Here is a 26,241-nt window from a genome sequence, read left to right on the forward strand (position 1 = left end):
TTAAGTATGTTCTGCCACTTACCCTAATAATTCACCTATACTACAGCTTATTTTTTAATAACCATTGTATACAACAAACTAGTGCTCCAAAAATAACAAATTGAGTAATTATCACTATTTTTCATAATGATCACACTTCAGGAAAAATTGCCCTAGGAAACTTAAAACATTAAGGCATTGTTATTGTAAAGAGGTCTATCTGAATTTTAAGTGGATTCAGTTGTTCAGGTATTCAGGGTCTAACAATGTGCTTTGTACAGAAAATAAAGTTGTGGCAAAGTTGGTATTTATTCCTCCAAATCATGAGAAAGTTGCCATTATAAAATTTTTAATAAAATTGAGGCAGTTCCACCTGTTTCATCATGAATAATATTACGGTCTTGTAAGAAAATAATAATTAATTTGAGGTAGAAACTACAAAGAAGATGAAAAAAAATCAGAATCTTTTTTGGAAAACAGATTCTCTCCATTAGAATTTTTTTCTCTATTTATGTTTGTACGTAATCTTTAATTAATTCTTTTGGCAAAAATTTCTACTACATATATTCTAGTGAAATCTATCTTGAAAAAAAATAGCAATTTAAATGGCAACTATTATGGCACACACACATTATAGCTACAACACTTTGAAACTAATTTTATAGGAAGAATAAAATCAACACAACAAATACTCAAAAAGAGGTCTTACTGGTTATGGCACCAGCCTTGAGATGGCAGATGTAGATTGAATCGCTCACTCCACAGATCCACAGACCAGCAAGGTACCAAAAACTTTCCTGATGGAGTTTGGGTACTTTGAAGATCTCAGCTTTGGTGTCTTTCTTTGTTCCTTTCTCTCTCTGCCTTTTCTGTAAGTCAATAAAATATCTCTGGTAATCCTGTCCTATAAGTTAATATAAATAGAGTTGTAAAAAATTCATGAATAGCTTAATTAATGTAAAATAGGCAACCCCCAGCCTTCATTGATAGTCTGGAAGAGAAAGAACACAGTAAATTTCCAGGGCACTCTGAGAAGGCTTTAAAAACATTTGTATCATTAGTCAATGGTCTCTTTCACTTGTTTCCCTCAGAAGATTAATTTCTGCCGTTCTATCTTTTTCCCCTAGAAAAGAAAAAAGACTCTTTGCTCCATGTCTCATGCAGTTATCCAGGCTGATGTTGTTCATTTTAAACAGCAGCTTCCTCTATGATTGTCATTATTGCTGCTTCAAGTTTTCACTACACTTGAGTGAAGTATCCTATTTTCTATTTCAGTTCTGCCTCTTCAGCACTGTTCCTACCTATCCTTTTTAAACACTGCATCCTCAAAGCTTTAATACACTCAGCTTCAGATGACCATCTTGTACTCAGCACAAAGTTCAAAGCTGAGATATGTTTCCAAAGTCCCTCTGGACAATGTTTGTCATCTATGAAAACACTGAGGAGACAAAGGATAGGGAACAGATGACAACTAAAATTGGAACAATACAATATTCATAAATGCAGAGATCCAGAATACATCTGCCACTCAGTCAGTCAGTCTCTGCTTTTATGTCCTCAATGCCCACAAGCAGAACAACCAAGAGTCCTTTCCTCTTTCTTACTGGAGGTGACTGCAGCTGGCTGAGTCCTGCGGAAAATAATGCCAAGGTCTCTAGCATGCCAGTGACCCCACTCAAATGTAAATCACAGCTCAGCACAGCCATGCAATAAATTTAAAAATGTTTTACATGCATTTGATACCTTATATTGACTTTTCACAGTTTGTATTGTCTCTTTAGCATGGTCTTTATACTACTTGCCTTAGAGAGCAAACATCCCAAATATTACAGAGTACTGGTAGTGCCCACTGCTTTCAACAAACCTCTGTAAACTAAAACAGAGGCTATAAAAGCAGTTCTTAGCCTTATCCACCTTCAATTACCTTCTGACCAATCACACAAGAATACAGAACTTAAAACCAGTTATTCCTTTGGAGCTGTACTGAAAATCTGCTTAACTGTAAGGAACACAAAAACATCAATGAAGCAGCTGAGACTGTTTTTTCTTTGCCACAGTGGAATAACTTCTTGGATGCTGAGAGTGAATTTGAATAGCCAAGCAATAACAAGAAACAAAGTCATTTTCTCATTCTTGCCAGGATTGGATATTTTGCCATATTGGATGGAGGGGAAAGAAGGGAAGTGAACCCAATTGTTTATATATAGTTTATGTATGTTTAATATAAATGAGCAAGACTCAAAGTTTAGTACTGGTCTATTAGCCTCAGCTTTAAAGTTTTCAAATATAGTTAAATGAAACCAAATGCAGCTAAATGAATTTGAACTGATTTCTCATAAAACACTGAATTCTTGTGCTTTTTGTGGTTATCTGGTATTCACTTCCAATAACTGAAGCCAACAGAGCTCAGATCTGGAAAATTAGCTTTGCTGAAAATAGACAAGCAACCCTTCTCTAACATTTACACTAACATCTTCTGGAAAAAAAATAAAACAACAAAACAACCAAAATCCCAAACCCAGCAGTCTTCTGTACTCCATTTGAAAGGATGAATAAATGTCAGCACCAGGCATTTTCCCCCATTCTGGCCAACCCTGGCTATCTACATGAAAACACAAAATTGCTGGTAAATCAGATGGCTGCTTATTTGCTCCGACTTTTCTTCAAAGTGCCACCAGGTCCTGATCCATATCTCACTGTCTGTGTCATTTCACAGCAGCTCAGAATGAAACTGACTGTAAAGTCAATGTCACAAGGTTTAAAACCAAACTTTCTCACATGTTTTCTCATTAATTATTATTTGGAACTCAGTTTTTACTCTTCAAGGAAACAGCTTTCCTATAGAAAACTCTTGTCTAGTCTTCCTAACATCAAGAAGGGGATTTTTTTAGTTTGTGTAAATATTTCTAATCTTATAAAACAAGTATTGATTAATTAATTTTTTATTAGATGTCTCTCAAACTCCACCTGGTTTCCAAGATCAATCAAAAAATGAACTACGTGTCACTCACATCCATGAAAAAGCAAACATATGCAACCCTTCAAGTCTGTAAAGTATACAGACAGCTTGCAATTCACACTCTCATGCCATCCCCCATTATATTTAATCTTTTAGAAGAAGCATTCCTCTACCCAAATTAAATGCAAAACTTTTCAGTTATCGCTCTATGAACACCTGGCCATTGACTCAAGCTGTGCATCACTAAAACAAAAATTTAAAACTTGGTCTCACAGAAGTCCCTTCAATAAAATTCTCTTCAGTTTTTCTAAAGCCTTCAACAGCTGGCCTTCACTGATAGGACTAATGAATTTTCTTCTATGTTTTTATAGGTAGGATACTCATCAGTTGTAGGGATGCCCTTTCCCATCCAAATCCTCAACCAAATGTTCCATATGTGTCAATTATGTCATTTCATCCTTTTCTGGCTTGAACAAACATTTATGCTCAGACCCATCTGAGCTTTTCTCTATTACTTCACATGCTTCCCATCATCCTAGGGAGTTACAGCTCTAAAAGCACCTTTACCTGTTTTGTCCTGCTACCACTTTCTCAGCCTCCCACCACAGATTCTCTCAGCAAAATGTCCTGGGGTTTAGCATTCTTATTTACCATAACTATAAAAATTGAGAGAACAGCTATGCTAACTGGATGCTCAGAAAGCTTATAATACTAGCCCATGGCCAGCTGTGTGTCCTCTTCCACCTACATTTAATTATTATTTTGATTACATTTAGATCTGTATCATTTCAGAGTTCTATATTCAGTAGTCCTCCATGAAAAGAGTTCTTCAGCAAAATCAGAAAAACAATCAAATATTCTCATATTTTCTGCACTGTGACCTTCTTGTGAATGAAATGAAGGAGGAAAAGCACCTAACTTTGGTTCTAAAATGTTTCAATTTTTCACCTAATGTCCTACTGTTTTAACGGTTCTTCATTTTTCTCCATGACCTATTTCCTGAGTCAGTCTTCATTTTGCCTTTGCAAAGTTGGAATGGCATGTTAATAATAATTATATAGATCACACTGGAATAAGACAATAATATCTCCACATATACCAGCGGGAAAAAAAAAACCAAAAAAACAAAAAAAATGATGAGGCATATACTTGTAGAGATTTAATAGTGTGCTAATGTTAGAGCCTATATATGTATAAATATGCTCACCTTGAAATCATCCCTTAAAAATTATTCTACTGACACCCATTACACTACAACTATGCTGAGATGAATTAAATCACAAAAGTTTAAAGACTATTCAGAAATCAAAACACTAAACTTTACAATAAGGAACATAACCTTCCTGGAAGACTTAAAACCCTCTAAAAAACCCCAACAAACACCCTTGTTTTCTTCCAAACTTTCATTTGATATCATATTCAGCCATCATTTCTAAGAAGATTGTCAAAATGAAGCCTTACAGTAAAGCTGATGAAAACCACAGATTCTAAAGGATCCTGGAATAGTAATCATGTACACAGAAAATATAGATTTTATATCCAAGTCTGAGTGCCAATATAATATTCATGTAAAGAAAAATTATGCATTGAAACATTCACTATATTAAGGAAATAAAATATAATAAATGTTAAAATATAATAAATGCTAATTTTCAGATGTGCCTATTTATAGGCTATTTACTGCTGCTCAACTTTGTAACCTCAAAGAAGCATCAAAATATGAGGTTTTGCTATTTGATACATGAACACATTAATATATATTTCATATATAATACATACACATATTTTACTATAAAAATAAGTATTAAAAACAAACAATCACACAAACAAACGAGAAATTCCAAATGGTAAGTCTTGATTCATATTCTTATTGCAAAACAGCCTTTCCAGGATAATTTATAATTTACAATCCAAACAGGCATTGCTCAGTGCCCAGGAACAACTGCTGTCATCATCTAAATACTTTTTCAGCACATCTTTTTGGTCTTATTATCCCTTTACTGAAGATATTTTTCAAATTACTTGAATCTTCCCATGCAATTATTAATTCCTGTAAGTTGGTTTTTTGGCAAATACTGTCCTACTCAAGCCCTCCACAAACCTTCCTTTTAGACAGAAGAACACAGTACTTTAGCTGGCAGAAGATTATCAAGGCAACTTTATTTTGGGCACCCAAAACAAACCTCTCATGAACTGGTGTTATTCTGAGTCCCTATTTCTGTAAATTCAAAATGCATTCCCCCTATTTTCTTTTGCTAGAGTCATGAGAGTTCTCAGGTGGAGATATGCACTGGATACTACAATTCCCTCCCTTAGATACTCTGGAAATAAGGAAAGGAATGGACCACACACTTAAGAGTCAGACTTGGTGATCCTTGTTGGATCCTCCCGGCTAGGGATATTCTGTGATTTTGTGTGCAGGGAAAGACATGCAAAATAAAAACTTAAACCACATAAAAGATATCAATTCTGCATCTTCTGTTCAGCAATTTTAAAACAATACATAAATAAAATACTAACTTGTAGGATAAAGATCATTCTAGATTAAGATGCAAGACTAAAAATCAGGAAAAATTAAAGTAATTAAAGGAATTAAAGCAAAGAAATTAAAGTATTAAAGGAATATCATCATGGTGATGCATTATTGAAACATTTTTCCCAGAACTTTACCTAACCCCCTCTGTAGAAAACAAGATGTCAATTTAAAGAGCTTCTTGAATTCAAGTAACATGAACAATTTAAGATTTGAAGTTCCCTGGATATTACTGGAATAAGAACAGCATGAAATACAGAAAAGTTTGTTTTACTTGAGATATCTGTTCAAGAGCAGCCAAAATTGCTTTGTGTCCTACACTAAATTACTTTTCTACCCCAGAGAGAGGGTGTTCCCTCTAAAGCAGAGATGATGATATAAGGGTTTCAGAAACTATTGTTTGTATTTTACTGATCTTCAGACTGCTAGCACACAGAATTTTCAAATAAAGCACTGATTGTCTGAAAGTTCTAAAATATTTAAAATCATTTTCTCCAAAAACACACAAAAAGAAACATTAAAATTATTTAGTGCTCTATTAGAGGTATAGTCTTTTTACTGCCTTTAGCATCAGGTTATCAAAGTACCCTCTATTATGAACTAGAAGTACTGTCTGTCACAGTTGGTTCATTTCCTCTTGCCCTGAGGGGCAAGCTAAGTATTAAATATCATGCTTTGGTAAGGTTTCTTTCTTTTATTATTTTAGCAAACACATATACATACTTCTATGGCCGTGTCACAGACAAAACTATAGAAAAGAATTGTGCCTTGCACTTGAATTTCTGTAGGAAAGTGGCTCCCACCACCCCAAACAGTCCTTAGAAAGGCTGAGGAGACAAGCTTTATGAAGAATAGAAAATGCTCCAACGTGCATAAACTGTATTCATTACAGTGATTTTTTACCTCAAAATTAAATAATTTTTTTTAAAGTAGCTTCATCCGCTCATCACCTTCAAGCTAAAAAGTATGATCTCATACTGAAACCTTTATTCTTTGGGAAAAATCTTGTCTTTAGAAGGCTAGATTTCATAACATTGAATCAGAGAATAAATGAGCTTGGAAGGGATATTGAAGTCATATCATAAAACGGCCTGGGTTGTAAAGGACATGAAAGATCACCTTGTTGCAACACCCCTGTTCTGGGCAGGGACACCTTCCACTGCACAAGGTTGTACAAAACTCCATCCAACCCGGCCTTGAACACTTCTAGGGATGGAGCACCCACAACATTTCTAGGAAATGTGTTCCAGGGCCTCATTTAACACACAAGAAAGAATTTTTTCCTAATCTCATCTAGACCTATTCCCTGTCAGTTTGATGCCATTCCCACTTGTCCTGTCACTCCAGGGCCCTCTCCATCTTTCCTATGGGCTCCTTTCAGGAACTGGAAAACAGCAGTTAGGTCACCCCAAAGCTTTCTTTCTTCCAGTCAGAACACTCCCAGCTCTCTCAGCCTTTCCTCCCAGCAGAGCTGCTCCATCCCTCTGATGCCCTTGGTGCCTGCTCTGGGCTGGCTCCAGCAGGTGCCTGTCCTTGCTGTGCTGGGAGCCCAGAGCTGGATGCAGCCCTGCAGGTGGGGGCTCAGCACAGGGGGCAGAGGGGCAGAATCCCCTCCCTGCCCTGCTGCCCACGGGGCTCTGGGTGAGCCCAGCACACGGGGGGCTCTGGGCTCCCCATGGCCAGGCCATGGCAGCCTCACCCACAGCACCCCCAGGGCCTTCTCCCAGGGCTGCTCTGGGTCTGCTCATCCCCAGCCTGCATTGGTGCTGGGGCTGCCCTGACCCAGGTGCAGCACCTTGGACTTGGTCTGTCAAACCTCATGAGATTCCCATGGGCCACTTCTTGAGCTTGTCCAGGTCCCTCTGGATGGCATCCCGTCCTTCAGGTGTGTCACCCACACCCCTCAGATTGGTGCTATCTGCAAAACCTGCTGTGGGAGCACTCAATCCCTTTGACCATGTCATTAATGAAGATCCAAGAGTCATCTGAAGCAGGTCTGAGAGCAGGATTCTCAGCAGCTTATCTAGGCATGTCCTGAACACTTCCAAGAATGGAGATGCAATTATCAAATACAAATATCACATGTATCAATCAGAGTGTTCCTGTAAAGGTGCATCCACTATCCCATAGATTTTTCAAAGGTAGCTGTGATCACTGTAGTGCTCTGTTTTGATTTCTTCCATAATGAACTCAAAGAGTTGCACTCACCCATTTCTGTATCAGCTTCTCATTGAGTAAGGATATTTCTACAATCAGTTTTGATTTAAAGAAGTGAAAATTGAGATACTTCAATTCATTCCAAACTCTGACTTTATAACTCATATCATACAACCTTAAACTCTATCCCACCCTAACAGACACTCTAGAATATGCTCATTTTTGGTTCAGAAGATAGAGCCTCCTAGATTTGTCTCCCATTACTTCATCTTTTCCTACAAAACCTTCTCTTAAAGTTTAGCTATCCAAGTAGAGAGTGCAATTACCATCTAGCTATCAAGTTTCTTATTAATCTCTGGTGACTATAAATAAATATGTAAAGGGCAGGGGGTAAAAAGGGCTATAGGACACTAGTAGATAAAAAGAAGCTTGCATCTTGGTGTCATCAGGATTTCAAAGAATGCTTCATTTTACCAGCAGCAGTGAATGTAAAAATCAGCCAGTTTTCTAATCAAGAGCTAATCAACTTAGGTCTTCTTTCACACGGCTCAGAGTAAGCTTTATGTTGAGTTGAAGTCTGGAAGAGAGAACCAGGGATCATTTTCCTTCTGAAAGTTGTTCACTTTTCTGCCTTGCATAAGCTAGACTGAGCAGAGAGAGCTCTTTGCACTGGATGGTTCAAGAAGTGGGCTTGAGTTCCAAGCACTTAATGTGTATTCATGCAACCACCCAGCCCTCTTACTGTCGAACCTTCCAGTAAAACCTTGCTGTGTGAAAAGTGTCTGTGTCCTTGAAAAACCATTAGGCAATTACATTGCAAAGTCATGAAAAAATACTTCCTCTAAAACTTATGAAGAAATCAGACACCTGCATGTACAATGCAGTCTCAAAAGCAGAATGACAGGATTACAAGGTCAATGGTTTTCCTTTTGACAGATGTTATCTGGGCAGGATTCTGGCTCCTAGAGAGTGTAGAAAGAGGAAAAAGACTAAAAGAAACAAAAAACGGCAACAGGCAGCAAAGATCAACCAAGTGAAAAATAATTTAAAATAAAATATAGAAGAATTACGAGGGATGGGAAGAATAAGGTGGCAAAATTTAGTTATCCCTTTAAAGAGGAATCTAATGTTACTCTGTCCCTGGGATTTGACTGCATTACTATGCACCCCATGGAACGATCCCCCTAACCTTTCCTTCACTCTGAATATGCTGGTTAAAAATACACTTTTGATACAAAGCTAATGGAGATAATTGCAATTTATTTTGCTTGTTAAGAGCAAGGGACCACTTGTACTGAAGAAAACACAGCATACAGCAAGGACAAAACCTATTTAATATTTGTACATAAAGCAGATCTAATCTTGTTTGGAGTCTTCAAGAGACTGAAATGGTGAAATAAGAACAAATTCTGGACACTAGTTATTATTCCCATATGGCTACTGAGCAATTTATTACTGCAGATAGACATCTGATACTGTCTGCCACAGCTGAATCTCACTTCTATTACCACTTCACTGACCCTTACATCCTATGTAAAAGTTTTAGCTTGAGAAAACCTAATTAATTTTCTATGCATAAAATGCCCCACAGACTCCCCTGATGTTCTGTTCATACGATTCCATTCCTATTGGGCTGATCCTTCAAGAAACAGGCAATAGCTAACACAGGCATGTGTCAAGACTCAAGGAGGACCAAACTCACTGCACCATAGAGAAAGTCTAAGCAAGGAATGGAGGCAGCATTAGCACAGGTGTTTTTGCAGCAATAATTAGTGGTTTATATATATAACCACTAAAAAAATAACACTCTTTAAGACAAAGTCCAGAGGAGGCCACCAAGTTAATTGGTCAGATGGAGCACGTCTGCTGTGAGGAAAGGCTGAGAGAATTGGGATTGTTCATCCTGGAACAGAGAAGGCTTTGAGGTGACCTAATTGTGGCCTTTTAGTACCTGAAGGGAGCCCACAGCAAAGATGGAGAGAGACTATTTACAACGGCCTGGAGTGACAGGACAAGGGAGAATGGCTTCAAACTGACAGAGAGTAGGTTTAGATTAGAGATTAGGAAACAGTTCTTTACTCTGAGGATGGAACAGGTTGCCCAGAGAAGCTGTGGCTGCCCCATCCCTGGAAGTGTTCAAGGCCAGGTTGGATGGAGCTCTGAACAACCTGGTTTAGTGAGAGATGTCCCCTACCCATGCCAGGGGTTGGAACAAAATGATCCTAATGTGCTCCTTTCCAATCCAAGCCATTCTGTGATTCTATGAAATTAGGATAGAAAGTGCCACATGAAACACTACAAAAAGTGTAAGATCTCCAGCTGTGGAGAAATATTCTGGGAACAAGGCTTGTATATGATGTTAATCTAGTCCAGGAGTGTGGGCATATCTATCTTTTCTACCTATGAAGTTTTCCTTATTTTCTTTCCTACATTTCTCTACCCTTGAGTAATTTCCAGCTTAGCAGGTCATTCTGTATCACTGAATATTTGAAATTTCTTTCAGAAACAGCAACCAAATTCTAATATTGTATATAGATATATCTATCTCTGTTTTTACACAGACACACAGACCAATCATTCACACAGGTGTAGAGGATGCAATCCTGGCAGAATTACTTCCAACTGTTGGGATATAACACTCTTTTCCCCACCAGATGGCAGTAACTTCAACTTAATATAGCCAGGACTGGTCGTCACATGCACAGCAAACAATGGCATACTTTATGTTTGGGATTTTCCTTAAGAAGGAAGGTTGATTTTTTTTTTTTTTTTTTAACATGTGCAATAGAGTTATTCCAGTTTCCTCCTATTTAATGGCAAAGTGTTATACTAATAGCTAAGCTCAACTTTGATCAGTACGTCCTACAAGATTATTTCTTTTAACACATATTATTCCTTTTTTCTTTCAGTATGCGCTAATTTTGTCAAATTGGAGAAGTACTGGTACTATTTCCAATAGTTTTCTTGTTCCAGGAATAATTCCCAAACAGAAATATCTGGGTAACTTTCAAATGCATAATAAACAAACTTTTGCAATTTATGCTAATGAATAAAAAGACCAAAGAACTCCAAAGAAGGAGGGGAAATCATTAATATCTTTTGCATAATTTTTTGACAAAAGTATTCAGTGTGCAGATTTCTTGACTTATAAAAGCTCAGGGTAAAATTTACACCAAGAATATTGCAGTCAGTACATACTATTTTGCACAACTGCAAAATTCTCTTTAATATGGGAGTTGACAATTTCTACTACTGACAAAACCAGTAAAGTTCTTGTCAACATAGTCCAGGCACCATAAAAATAATTTAATTTGGTGGATGGGGACTATTCTGTAGGATATCCAGTTCTAGGACCAACTTACCCGTTTGTTCTAACCAAAAGATCATTATTCCCTTTTTATTTCTTTAACTTCTAATTTTTCAGAAGAAAAAGTCCTATGTTACAAAAAGAGAACTTCCCTCCTATTCTGCTAATATTAGTATTCAGACTGATTAACTGGGTTTGTGTTCATCTCTAATCTGCTTGCAAAGATAATATCAAAAGTGCACATTCTTATTAATAAAACACACTCATTCTCCAATAAATTTATGACCAAATATGCAGTCTGTTTGGACAGCTGGCTTCCACCATCCTACAAGCAGGGATTCAGAACCCATTTTTTTTCTTTCCTCCCCATGTTTTTTGGTTTTTGTTGTTTTTTTTTTTTTTTTTTTCAGCAGAAAATACAGCAAAATTTTCTCTGGATATACAAAAAAAAAAAAAAAAAAAAAAGTAAATACAGTAATGGAAAGAAAAGACCATAAAAATAATGCAAAAAGTGATATGACTACATTCTACTAATTAAATACTAAGCAGCCAATTATACTTGTCTTTCACCCTCACTGGCAATATTCCTGAATATTTAAATTTTAATACCAAAATGCAAATTCCATTTACATGGATGTGCACTGGATAAGCAATATCCCAAATCAGTGACATTTGAACTGAAGATGTTTTCAAGTTATATTTTAGTTCAAAAGACCTGTTCATAAACTTTTAATTATGGTTTGATATCCTTCTGTGATTGCATATCCACATCAACTGGAAGGATGAGCAGAACCCACCATAAAAATAAGTCATTCTTACATAATTTCCTCTTCCTGAAGAAAGAGGAAAAGTAAAGATATCAAGTAATGTTTAGTATGAACCAAACCAAAATTATTTGAAGTGGAAAATGCAAACCTTTGTGAATAACCATGAATGTAAAATCCAACCTTCGCTTGGAAGGGGAAACTCAATGAGTCACTGCTGAAAGGGACAGAGTAAACATAGAGTAGACACAGAGCAAGCACAGGCATTCAACATTTAAAATAAAGTGCTAGCATGAAAAGCTTAGCACAACCCTGAGATGTTCAAAGGTATGGTGAAGTAGAAGTGATGGACAACTGCTTTTTCCTCCAACTGTAGTATCAGTAATAATCTTACTGTTACCTTTAGAGAATACTGTGTATTTTGAAAAGGATATGGGAAAAATAGAGGTGAAGGAAGAGGTGCAAAACTGAATATTGGAGAACATGTGTTACAGTGAAAGTCTTAAGAGATCTCAGATCTATTTTAGCTGACTTGAACGAATATGTAGCAGTCATTATAGGAATACAAATACCACCTGTAAGTGCCAGCAGAAAACAACAGAAAAACAGCTCAGAGCTGAAGCTGGTCAAATTTAAATTAGGTAAAAGATTTTGATACTTCATTTCATTAAAGAATCACTTTTGCTATGAAGATAATAGTGGATTAAATTAAAATAACTTCTCGCTTCAAAGAAAAAATGTGAGGGGGTAACAGCACAAAATGTAAAAAAATGAGAGTTTACATTACACAGTCCAATGGCCCATTCTGATTTGAAAACCAGCCCTATGCTGTGAGGAGAAGCACCATGTCTGAGCTCTTCAGGTGCCATTTGAAATACAGAGGGAGCATCCTCTCACTGTCCTGGGAATGCCATCGTGGGATGGAGAGCAGCTGCACCACTCTCAGCTTCAGGGGCTGGTCATGGTGACTGGGACACAAAACCTGGGGAGTGGTCTCAGGACTTACCTGCAGCTTGTGGAGCAGCAAACACAGCCCTGCTGTGAGGTGGAATGGCAGCTGCACACCTGGAATGGCAGCTGCACACCTGGAAGAGACACAGCACATGAGAACAGGGATACAGGACTTCTGCAATAAACTATCTGAGTTTCACTGGTATTTCAAAAGGAAGCCTGTATCAAAGAAAGACAGAGTGTTATGTCCCATAACTACACAATATAAACACAAAAAAGAGGACTCTTTTTTTCTACAAGACTTGATGAACTTTAACATATTAACAAATTTAAGGGAATTTTCATGTACCAGTAGCTGAAACAACAAACACGGTATGACATCTTCTGTCTTGCAGGCCCCATAACTTTTCAGCATATCAAACTGAGGGCACTCTCGTTCTGGATGCACATTTAGTTGTATGCTGAGCTTTGCATGCAAATAAATTCACCATTTTATTATTTTTTATAAAGTAACTAACTCAACTTCTTAGACTGAATTTTAGTACTTGAAAATTCTTTTTTGTCTTTGTGGATTATTAGAAAACATATAGAATGAATTCATGCACAAAACTTATACTTTTTTTCTCATCTTCACAGCAAACACAAGCTGTGTTTAGCAGAATATATAAGGAAAGTATTAATCTACAATCACATGCATAGTACAATAAATACATTACTAAGAGAAAACATGTGTAGCAGAATCACTATGCTGGCAAAAGATATTTAGCCTACACAGTAAGAAAGCCTCTGAGCTGTTTGTAATCAACAGATCATATTTAGTGCCTTCCTTCCATTAACATGGAATTTCTCAACTAGTGGGCTAAGTTAGGAAATTGTTGTTACGCTCAGAGAAAGCACAGGATTTTTAAATGAGGAACCCTTCAGTTTCTGAGGGCTCAATTAGTATTAATTACAAGTTTAAAGAAGCACCACAACATATTCACATTGATAGTATAGGCATATCTACAGCATAATTACTGTCACTTCAATAAGTGCAGTCATGCATTACACATGCCCTTCTAGGATCAAAGTGGTGGCATATCCAGCCCAAGCTCCTGCTATCGCAGACGACTGTGTTTCACATTTCCTTTCATAAATGTATCATTTTCCACCTTGCAAACACTTGAACGTGTGTGGAAAAACAAAACCTGACTGCTTTATTGCGAGGCTCCTCCAGAACACTACTGCTTTTATGGCCAGAAATATTCCAACTTCCAGTCTGATTTTCTTCAAATTATTTCTGTCCCAGCATTGTTCCTCAGGTTAGATTGCTCTCCTTCACTCACAAATGTCCTGTTCCCACTGTTTTCTCTTGGCCTTTATTTTATTGAAGAGAAATAAAGCTGTTAGTATGCTCACAATAACCTTTCCCTTCCCACTATTTGTTTTAGTCCCATTTCTTTCCATGATTTCTACACCTAAGTTCATGCTTCCTACACCTGGGAACCCCAAATCCTTGGCAGCATTCCTGGGGAGGTTGCTGTGGTGCCTCACATGGAAGCATTACTAATTTTATTTCATTATCTGAAAGGTCCAACTTGATGCTATTTTAAATTGCATAAACCTTGCTCATGACCTTATCAGATCACTGGAATTGCAGATATTTTGGATGAAATTGCTCTTACCTAGTTTTAAGCAGCATCCCTGAGCTTTGTCGCTGCGGGTCCTCTAGAATCAGAGACACTTCACAGCATGATTCATCTGATCTATTTTTAGAGATTCTGACTGGAGGAAATCTGTTGTGCCCTAGAAATACTCTTCACTGACCATGCCCAAACAAATGCCTCTGTTGGAGAGAGCTCAACTGAATCAACTGAAGAGCTCATTTTGTGGTTTATTAATATAGTCAGCTCTTTAATTTCCTTTAAAAAAATCTTGAGATAGCAGATAATAGCAGAAGCAATCATAACCATGTACATAACTAAGTTTTCAGACTTCATCCTGTTTCCATTCCCCACAGTCTCTCAGTTGTGAACTTTTCTCTGGATTATTCACTGATGGTACTTTTGAATCTCATATTGAAATGGATCTTCTAGCACATTTTTAAAACCCACAGTAACTAGAGGCAACAAAATTGCCCCTCAGAAATTAAGTGCTAATGTAATGATTTGATAGAATTACAGTTTGACAACTGATATTCTAGACTAGCACATGGGAAAGAGGAAGAGGTATTTTAAAATACGCTGAATTTTGATCAGGCATAAATGAAAGGATGTAGACTTGGGGAAGTTTGCAGGATGCTTTTTGCCATCTCTACCAAACCTCATTAACTACCCCTGCTAAGCAAAAAGCTTGAAATAGTTTAATAACAAAATATAAACTTAAAAAAAACCCCAAAACAAAACAAAAAACCCAAGCACAAATATATATTTCTATTTTCTTCTCCAATGGAATGATTACAGAATTTTTCTGCACAAAGAACAGATTAAAATCAGAAGGAATTTGATACTTTCCCTCAACTCCAGAGGGAAATCAAGGTAGTTACTCTACTATATGATCTCACAGTGGATTATTATTAAAAAATTGACTACTGTTGAATCTTAAGAATTTCCCTGAAATCATCCAAATATAAGTTATAAAAGAAAAAAAAGTGTAATCACTATATCACTTTCTCTTTGCTTTGTGAAGAAAGTGCTAGCACAGATAAATAAGTTTTCACAGATAAACAGGCTTTGCAGCAAGTAACAGGCTGGACTGAATATCTCAGAAGTTTCACTTGACCAATAAAACTCATGAAGGTTTTCTTCATATCTCACTAATTCTGCTTACATACAAGCATTTGAACAATTTTGCATGTGAAACAAGTGCTAAGACAAAATTCTTTACAAGAGGGGATAACTAAGGAAATTTTAATGAAAATCACTGTCAGTCAAATTACAGAATATTTGGAAGATTGCTGAACACAAGTACAAAAAATTCAAAGTGGAGTTATTCACCAAAGCAGAAGTTATTATGGGTACTTGTTATCCTATTTGGTGCTCAGAAACCAAAAATTAGAATAACTCTCAGAAGAGCAAACACTGAACAACTTCACTCCTTGAACTACAATACCAAAATGATTAAATTCCAGTTCAGGCTCATGGACAAATTCATGGACAGGATGTCCATAAAAAGATACTGAAGGGCATGGGCAGGATGTCCCCTCTAGCATCACACATACAAAAATGATGTATGCCAAGGGACCATGAGGGAAATGGATTGCTATTCAGACCCAAAATCCCAGTCACAGAAGGTTCAAGGGATGTCATTTCACATGAATATGACAGATTTTTTTCAGAATGTAATTTCTGATACTTTTTAAGGCCAGACTATCAACCATCATGCCCCTCATAAACCAAAAACCATCAGATTTTACATTCTGTGTGAAAATTCTATTTTCTTAGGCCAGAACTATCATAAACACATCATTGACAGTGGCATAATTAAGCATAACACTGATCTTTTCAAAGTTTCTCTTTTCTGAAATGACTGGTGTTGTTTTGCAGCCTGCTAGGTATTCTTTCACATAAAACTTTGGATGCTTGCTCTAGTTTGCAAAGCACCCTACTCTCAAGCATAAACAAGATTTTTTCACAAGTAATTCTTGTCAGTAATGTATAACTTCCAGAGCTCTTCAATATACTCAAATACAAGGCAGATTTCCACCCCTGATTCTGAAATGGGATGCAATAATTCCACCAAAGGCTTATCTTTGGTATATAATAAAAAATAGTCAAATTTTCTTCCTGGAAACTCCTTTTTTCACAAATTATTCTTTAGTTAGCGGAGGGAAAAATCAAATATGAAAAAAAATTAAAAGTAAGAGGCAAATGCTGAGAAAAAAAGGCATTTTAAATAAGAAGAATTGTTGTGATGATCCTCTGAAGATATTAGAAAGACAAAACCAACCATGTGTTCTGCTTGGTTTTCATTGTTTTCTACTTGTTTTCTATTGTTTCCTGCTTTGGGATAATGTATCTTCTTGTAGATCAGAAAGTAAATCATATTCTGGGCTGCATCAAAAGCAGCATGGCCAACAGATGCCTCTTTCTCTGTACTCCACTCTGATGAGACCCCAGCTGGAGTTTTGTGTCCAAATCTGGGGCTCCCAGGACAACACAGACTTAGATTTGTTGGAGAGAGGCCAGAGGAGGCCACAAAAATAACCAGAGGACTGGAGCAACTCTCCTATGAGTTGAAGAGAAGACAAGATGAGAGAGTTCAGTTGTCAGGCCTGGAGGAGAGAAGGCTTGGGGAAAACTTTCCTGGGACCCTTCAATTCTTGAGGCGATTTAGAAAGCTGGAAGTGACTTTTTACAGGCACTTATAGCAATAAGATGGAGGGGATGAATTTAAGCTAAAAGAGAACGCATATAGGTTAGATACTCAGAAGAAATTCTTTCCTCTAAGGGTGGTGAGACACTGGCATGCATTTCCAGAGAAGCTGTGGATGCCCCATTCCTGACAATGTCCAAGGCCAGGTCAGATGGGACATTGAGCAACCCGGTCTAGTAGAAGTTGTCCCTGCTTAGGGCAGGGGAGTTGGAACAAGATCATCTTGACCCTAAGATGAGCTCAGCTAGTCAGACCATGGTGTTAATGCTGTGAGTTTGATCCCTGTATGGACCACTCACTTTAGGGGTGGATCCTTGTGAGTCCCATCCAACTCAGAATAGTCTGTAAGTTCGTGATCTTTCATGTCCCCTCCAACCAAAATGATTCTGTGATCTGTGGCTGTTGGGCAGGACCAGCTCTTTGCAATAAATATTTTTGCTCTGAGATCATGTCACTTGTGATTGCGATCTTAGCTAGATTCTACAAAAGAACAAAGCAAAGCTGTTATTGCTGTTGTTTTGCATGTCTCTGTTAAAAAGCTATGACAAATATCAGGTTATTTTGGACTAATATTATTTCTGTAATGTCAAAGATTCCTTTTCTGTGGACAGCATATAAGCATTAAAAAGATTTCTGCTTCCAATAACAGAGGATCAGAAAATGACAGCCATGAAAAGAACCCCACACACTTGAGGTGCTCCTGGAACCTGACTAACTTCTATTTCAAAACATCAGAGAACTATGACACTGAGTGAGAAAATGTGACTTTCTGATCATTTGAGACTTCTTCTTACACCTGTTATTTATATGCATTGCATTTGGAAGGAGATTTGAATAAGGGGCAACGACTTAATCAGACTTTCTAAGGCTTTTTGTGGTGGGGATTACAGACCAAGAAGAATACTCAAGAGACAGAGAGACTTAATTTGTTTTCTGTCTTAAATCAAAGTGGATGCAGTCAGTCATTCTCAAGTTCATAACAAGGCAGATCCATGTACTGTACCAAAAGCAAATAACTTTTGCTGACTTCACTGATCTATCAGCACTCTTAATTTTAAAGAGGAAAATCTAGAGGCTTTCATGTGCTACCAAAATTCAAACACCACAGTTTTAAGCTTTGATGATTCTTTGCTCCATAGGCTCCTCCAAGTCCTTGCTCTTAGCAAGTCCACAGCCAGGCTTGAATTTCTGTGTCATTAAGGTAATGTAGAAAAGGATTACCTGGAGAATAAAATCAAAGGATCTTTGGTGGGGATTAACCTGGCAGCTCTTTTAAAAACATTGGGTTTAAAAGGAGCCTTTTACTTAAATTTCAGTCAACTATAATTCATTTTGTATCAGCAGACTAAAACCTGGGGGTTCATCTAGTTTTTTCTGCCTTTTTTTAATCCAGCAGATTATTAAGATGTGCAGCATGATAAACTACTGTCCTTGAAATTATGATTTACAACATTGTTGCAATATCATAAAAAGTACAGTGTCAAAATTGCATAAAGCCATTGCAAATTGCTTAAAGATGGCCCCAAACTGCAGAATTCTCCTCTCCACTGAGCAAGATGATCATGGTCTCTTTTTCTTTGTTTGGCATGCTATGAGAGAGATGACACCTTTTTTTCTTTTTTAATTCAAGTGAGAAATTCAATCTAAAACTCCTGTAAAATAAACTGGTGACACAGCAAACCTTGCCTAGAGCAAACCATGAAATATCTTTGTCTACCTCTCTTGTGGAGAAAAAAAAAATTGTTCTGAAGATAATAGAGGTATGAATTGCACTGTTTATAAAAGAAATTGTGCCTGATAATCCTTTCTATGCAAACCGCAGAAATTCCCAATATCCTGGAGGCATCTTCTGTATTAAAAAAAACCCAACCAACAAACCCTCCTTCTTGTTTTCTACCTTGGTTCGGAGAAGCTGAATTGCTCAAAGGAAGTTACAAAACAGTGGTGCTTCTTGAGGCACTTTAAGGTATTTAAGAAGAGAAATAAGTTGTTTAGATTATTTACTCCTTCATTTAACTGAATGGCCCTAAAGGGAAAAGGGAAATCTCTGGCTCCGAGTCACCACTGGCTGAAATGGAAAGTAAAAGGCCTCAGACTGGCAGCCTGAACTTTAGCTTGAATGAACCAGGTGCAAAGTTGGCACATGGCTCAAGCAACTGCCCAAAGGTTTTTCAGAATGTGTCAACAACACTAGAGGGACAGGACCATGTGTGCTTTGGGGTAAGACATCAACACATGGCAAAAACCACCCTACAACAACACCAATGGAAATAAAACCTAATGGTTTCACAATCATGTTTTTGTTGGTCTTGGAGATGCAACTTTTCCCTTCAACATCAAGTCTTACACATGTTTCATTGCAGTCCTCTATCCTCAGCTCCTTATAGGAGAAGACTAATTATTTCAAGAAAAGAGCGTGAAATAATTAAGAACAGATCCTCCCCCTTGGTTAACTGTGCAGACTATTGTGAATCTAGAAATTATTTTCTTATCTATTACATTAAAATGGACAAGAAGAATGCCTTCCACTTAAAAAAAACTTCCATCCAATAACAAATCTCTTTCTTTTAAAAAAAAGTTAAACTGGAATGTTTCATTAGCATGAGAATAATTTCAAGCAATGTTTGAATACCAAATACAACAGCACTGTTTGTGCCATATGTATGACAGATTATTTAATCTTTTAATTTACCATTGCAAGGTATAAAAATTGAGAGAATTTCATATAGACTAAATAAACTTGAAGACATAACATTTCCACACAGTGTAGGAATTTGTAAAGCACACTGAGTATGTGAAAATGTTTGCCATTATTAACATGCCTCTGTCGTTCAGCAGGAATATCAAAATGTATTATTACATCCAACAACCTACACAAAAGACCAGCAAATAGATTCTTCTCTTAAACTAATGGGACTAGTTGATAGATATTCTGGAGAAAAGGTACAGCCTGCATTCATGTCAAAGTGCAGCTGAAAACTGAATTCATATGCAGGGTATAAATTATCCAGAATGAATCCAGTTAATCCAGATCGTGACCATTTTAAGATAATGGGCTTTAAGATTTCAAGATAATGAGATCCCTAATTTTTATTGTTAATATTTAATTACTTATATTGCATATGCATATTTTCCTATGCACGTTTATATTTTCGTATTCAGTTTTTGAGGTCTTTTGCTTGGATAATTTTGGCCCATAAATGTTCAGGGTAGGCCAAAAACTTTGTTTAAAAAAAGCCTGCTGTTATTTGAGGACAACTTACAGTTAGTTCACATACATCCTTTAATTTCAAATACACAGTCCTCACTCTGAAGTTAAACCATCCTAAAGATCAACAAAAGTTCATAATACACCCTGAGAAAATACTGCCCTTGATACACTCATAAATATTAATTACATTTATAGGATAGCAATACAAATTATACCAAGTACCACAGATCCCTATAGTTATTAAAGAGCAGGAAAAAAAATACAGATGAAATGTTGTGAGTAACTATTAGTGTTTCTGAAACTTGAAACTGTGTTTCACAGTTTGCCAGACATCTCCCTCCCACTGTTCCCCCACTCCCCCAGTTTTAACAAGAATAGTTGGAATAAAATTAATCTCATACTGATAATAAGAAGACAAATGCTATAGCTTGTAATAATACAGACCATCATATAGTATGTAACAGAAGCTGCTAAAGCAAACTTTAACAGTAAAATTCTAACAAAATAGCAAGCCATCAAAATTTACAAACAACCACAAACAGTTAAAATGCCACAGAACAGATGTAATAATAAACACAGTTCAAAAACCAGACACACCTATGCCAAGGCAAATACACTGCACATTTCAATTTTTCAGGAGGAAATGTAGCACGTAGCAGCTAAAGGAATGACAAAGCAAAAAGAAACAAAGTACAAACATAATAATTCTCAAAGGTTAATGGTTACACCACAGGCTTATAGTCACTGATCACATTTTTACTACCTATGCCTGCAGATAATTCTCTTTTACCCTGAAGACAGCAGGACTACTATGTGTTGCTTTTGTGTGCATTTTTTGTTGTCTTTTCTAGAAGTGCAAATCTTGAAAATTAGCATTGTAGAGCCCAAAAATGAAGAAAAACAACTGTTGGCAAAATATTGGAACAAAAAAGTTATTGTAGAAACAGAAATTCATTACTTTCATACTCTGGCAAACTAATAATAATATGCACTTGGAAAGAAAAGCAAAATCTTATTTCAAATGGCATTTGCTAAAGCTACATTAACAAAAGGATTTGTGGCCCTGTCACGAAAAAAAACATTGACCCTTGACCTTTTTTCAGTTTAGAGAAGGAGAATAGCCAGAATCTTGTGTATCAAACAAATGTTTGTTTTGTATAAACCTTCTCCCAGTTTTTTTAGTTTGCTGCAAAAACGGAGGGGAAGAAAAACAAACAAGGACAATGAAAAAAGAAAAGAAGAAGAAACTGCCCCGAACGAAAGGCTCGATTCAGAAACAGTGCAAGGCTGCTTCTAAACAGTCATGTGACTTTTTTTTTGCTAACAGCCATGTGCTCGCGTATCATTTTACTCTGAAATAACTCTGCGGATTTCAGCTCAACCTGCCTTTGCTTATAATGCATGACATAGCCTGTGAGGGAGCCTGAGAACTGTCCCTCTTCAAAAGCAAGGTTCCCATGCTTGGCCTGTCACCATGGAAGCAGATGCCTTTTTTTGCTTACCCCTGCTTACCTCTTTGCAGCCACGAGCTGCTCCCTATTGTTAAAAGGGGTACGCCTTGATTTTTCTTCGTCGTGACTGAACTTGCCTCTTCTTCAAAGGGCACGATGCTGCAGGTCATTGGTCTAGACTGTTTGCACGGTCCAGAGAACAGCCTTGATGTAACCCTTGCTCCGTCTGTGCCACACCACCAGCCGTGCGACTGCAGACTGTAGGGGGACATCGGAGATCTGTATTTGAAAAGAAGTCCGTCCGATTTTGCCATTGTGCCTTTTCAGTCATCGATCGAATGAATATCGAACCTTCTGTCGTTGCATGTGTGAAATAGATAGCTTAGCAAGCACTTTTGTGCCCAAACCTGTGCAGTGGGCCAAACTCTTCCTTTATTCACAAGTATTATTGGTTTTTTGTAGTGTAGTAATTTCTTGGGAACTTTAATAACAGTGTTTTTATGTTAGACTAGCCTCGCAGCAGAATCTCTTTGTTTTAACCTGCTTGATTTATCACTTAATTTTTAATTTTTTTTTAAAGGTGCTTTCTCTTTTAATCATTTCCAGTTCAACATCAGCCCTCTTAAAGTGCAAGGGAGGCTGATTTGGAATCAGTATGAACTGCCCAGAATTGTGAGGAGTTTCAAAACAAGATACTGACTGGAGGTTTGCTGCCACGAGGCTTTAAAATTAACACAGGAGAAAAAAGAACGTGAACTTGGAAAGCTTCCAAAATTAATTCAAAAAGTAAAAAAAAAATTAAAAATCGCTTTTTTTTGCTTGTTTGTTAGATAAAATAAAGCAGATAGTCTTAAAGAAAAGAGAGATATTCTAATATATAAAATAACCCTGACAATGGTGACTAGAACCCTAAAAGAGTTTGTATTCCTTTTTTCCCCTGGATATAGAAAGACAAATAATTTGCAAAATTAACATCTGATAACATGGGTTTTTGCTCTTCTGTACCAGTGCAAAAACATTTTTGATACTTGCTAGTCAACATTTTTTTTAATATGTATTTTATTTTAAAGATGAAACAGTTAAATGTCTACTGCAAGAAATTATGAAAATCATGCTAAACCACGGAGAAAGTGTAGCTGAAAAGAGGTCAGGCAAAGAGTTCAACAGAACTCCAGGAATTTCAGGGAGGAGTGAAGAAAAAGATTCTCTAACAGCTTCGAATTAAAAAAAAAAAAAACAACAAACAGAATTGTAGGTAACGTGGAAATTATATCAGTCAGTAAACAAGTTTTTACTCTTCTTTTAATGGAATGTTAAAATCTCTGACCACTGCTTGTCAAAAAAAGCTAATAATCGACTGAACGCCATCAGGACCTACTCGTACAATATGCCAGTGTCTACTCTGTTCTAACAAAATTTGGATTGCATCAAAAAGGGGCTTAAATATTCTTCAGGGTGCTGCTAACCCAGAGCTGTCTGCATATGACATCAGTATATATATTTTTGAGATACCACTGTCTCATACTTCAAGGCATACCTATTTTCTCTAATTGCTGCAGGCAAAGGGGAGGTGCACTAAAGAATAAAGAAGGTTATTGTGACAGATGAAACATAATTCACAATGAGTACTCTTTTCATCCAGCCTTAAGTAGCAGAGGATTACTCCAAGCTGAATTTTAGGGGAGTATGTATGATCTAATAATATGAGGACAGGCCACAAGCTGAAAGGCAATATAAACCAATTATATTTTTGCTGATTGTTTGTGGGGTTTTGTTGTTGGGGTTCACCCCCCCACACATACACCCTTTCTCTTTTCTGGAAATAGAAGAAATATTAACGTGAAGAGGGTCTGAAGAAACATGAGGAAAAGTAAGAAATGCCGAGAAATAAAAGTTGGGATTTTCTGGAATGGATATTGACAAATGCTTATTCTATATTTCTGCTTCATGACACTTTAATGAAATAAGATCATGCCTTTTCTTCAGTAATTATGCGCTGTGAAAGTAGGTAAACTAATTTTGATACACTTATTGAACTTGTCTTGCTTCCGAGAAATTCATACTTGAGTCTTCTAAAAATGCTGTGTGATGTCAAGTTTAGATGTAGATAACTGTGATAGTAAAGTAACTTTTTGCTAAGTGAGTGTACATTGCTTTTCTGAGTCACTGTTTTAATATTTAAACAGTAAATGGGTAAGCTTGCATGAGTATTTTATGTTTGTTTCCTTATAGCATGCTTTTGAAAATAAGTGCTTAGCACAAATTACCGTATTGCATTTTGAAAGGCTTAATCTTTTTATAGTTTCAGTTTTCATAAAACAACTCTTTTTGTGCGATCTAAAATTGCACTCAGAATGCCTGGACCTTTTAGCTAGTTAAACTGCAGAAACTGCTAAGGTGTTTGGCAGAAAACAAATAGAAAATGTCCCTTTTTGTCTATAAAAATGTTAATTTAGATTAATTACTTTTTAAAGTAATAGGTAACTTTAAAAAATCCATCTTAATGTAATTTTATTAAAGCATTCATTGATCTTCTCAAAATCGTTTCTATAAATTTTATATAATTTGTATTGTATATAATTATACTAAATTGTATAATTTAGTATTCAAAATGAAACTCTTTTTAGATATGGATTCTAAATGTGCTCTTTAAGTGTTCATCTTTTTTGAAAAATCTCAAACAAAAAACCTCAAACAACTATGAGTTAAATGTTTATTTTCATATAATTTGGATTTTTTAAATTACACAAAATCTTCTTAGAAGAGAGCTAATAAAACTGTGCTTCTAATTGAAAATTAGTTATTACTAGGAGTTAGTTTATATCTTTGAGATTTGGGACTGAAATACAAAATAAATATTAATTGGAACAGATTTTCTGTTATTCAATGCTGCTACATGTCAGACCAGCTAAGACGATTTAACAACTTAACATCTAATGTTCCATAAACAAACGGCAAGGAAATGGCAAAAAAACAAGCACATGAAATTATTATATTTTATAAACCAGAAAAGAACAATGCTGTTTTTTCTTTCTAGAGGCTGTTACTGAATTATTCTCTTACATAATACAATTTCATGTAATTCTTAAAACCTAAAACCAATGTAAGAATTCATAAACACCCTGAGCAGTTAAGTGGATTTTGGTGAATAAGCAGTATGCATTAAGCACACAGCAGTACTATATTTTAAAGAAAGAATGAGCAGTCAGAAAATGTATAAAATGCAGTAAGAAAGCTGCTAGGTTGAAAGCATACATTTTAATATTTTAGTTCGCAAGGGGAGCGGCAGCCAAAAGACCATTCTAACCACCTGACAAACAGCAACAAACAACAGCTCCCAAGTCAAAATATTTATTAGGGTGTCATGTCAATGTACAGGCTAGCATATGTGCCAAGGAGAAATTATTCTATTATCTTCAGCTGAGTGAACCAGCAACAATGAACGTACAGATTTGTAAATATGCACGGAACTGAGAATGTTCTTTCAAATCACACATCCATTTAATTTTCATTGATCATTTTAAAAAATATATCAAAAAGTGTGAAGTACAAGTTATATTAATTCCTGTGACAATTTTTATCCAAATGTTATTGTTGCCCTGTCACTTGGCACTTGCAATCCCTGGTAAAGTTTCTTAGTAAGAAACACATACTTTAGCATCTGTTTCAGGATTGAAGTGGCATTTTAGCTACACTGAACGACATTAATTTATACAATATATCTTCCATTAATAAACTTTCAAAAACATATATTTTAGGGGCATTTATATCAGTAGACTTGTTTTGTTCTCCTCAAAATTAGTTTGAAATATAATTTATTATTGACAAGGCATGTAAAACTTTCAGCAAAATTGCAGATGAAGGTTGTCTTTGGAAAAGTAGCGAAAAGAGAGCACAACAGATGACGCCTGTGTGCAACAAAAGAATCTCTTAACATGAATAATGTTTTAATCCTGAAACAAACTACAAGCACTTGTATAATTTCCAAATCCAAAAATATATAATGTTGCCCATTATTTTAATTCTTTTCTGCAAAACATACATCAGGCGAAAGGAATATATGCCAAATTCACCACATAATTTTTAATTGCCAGTGTTTAAATTTTTTTTAAAAGAGAAGAAGGAGGGGAAAAGAGGTCTTCCCCCTCCCCTACAAGCTGCTTTGATTTTAAGCAAATCTAAGTGTGCAGGTACAGTTGTCTCATCCCATAGCCTATAAAGCTTTAAAAGCCTACATCTGAAATTAAGATTTGTAATTTTTTGGGAGCAACAAAGAATGCAGCAACTCGGGAGACAACACTGGGAATGTAGGAAATCACAGACTTTGATTCTATACGACAAGCTGGATAGGAGTCAAAGCTGCCACATGTGGTGTGAAAAAATGCCACCCCGGTGTGAACAAAGGGTTTAAAATGGAGTCAAGAAGCGTGCAAGCTCAATGTCTAAGCTTTTCCTGTGAATTGTACTGCCACAACCTGCAGGATATCAAGTGGGCTGGGAAGAATAGAGTGCCTTTGGAAGCTACAATGGAGTAGCGGTGGCCGTTGGTGCGTTGGGGTTTCTATTGTTTTGCTCT

The 26,241-nt window shown here is 36.5% G+C and overlaps 1 protein-coding gene across 2 annotated transcripts in view; it reads right to left on the minus strand.

The window, feature by feature from the left end:
- LOC102066084 (uncharacterized) overlaps positions 1-26,241 on the minus strand; it is a 280,394-nt gene that overhangs the window by 118,914 nt on the left and 135,239 nt on the right. Inside the window, exons 4-5 of one of the 2 annotated variants that reach the window (XM_074536178.1) lie at positions 21,727-21,923; positions 12,706-12,784 (exon numbers count right to left, since the gene is read on the minus strand). In XM_074536178.1, coding sequence (XP_074392279.1) covers positions 12,706-12,784; positions 21,727-21,923 — 276 coding nt within the window. The remainder of the gene's footprint in view (positions 1-12,705; positions 12,785-21,726; positions 21,924-26,241) is intronic. The other variant, XR_012579206.1, reaches the window with a different exon arrangement.

The sequence above is a fragment of the Zonotrichia albicollis genome, chromosome 2 (assembly GCF_047830755.1).
Source record: "Zonotrichia albicollis isolate bZonAlb1 chromosome 2, bZonAlb1.hap1, whole genome shotgun sequence".
In the NCBI taxonomy this organism is placed as follows: Eukaryota; Metazoa; Chordata; class Aves; order Passeriformes; family Passerellidae; genus Zonotrichia; species Zonotrichia albicollis.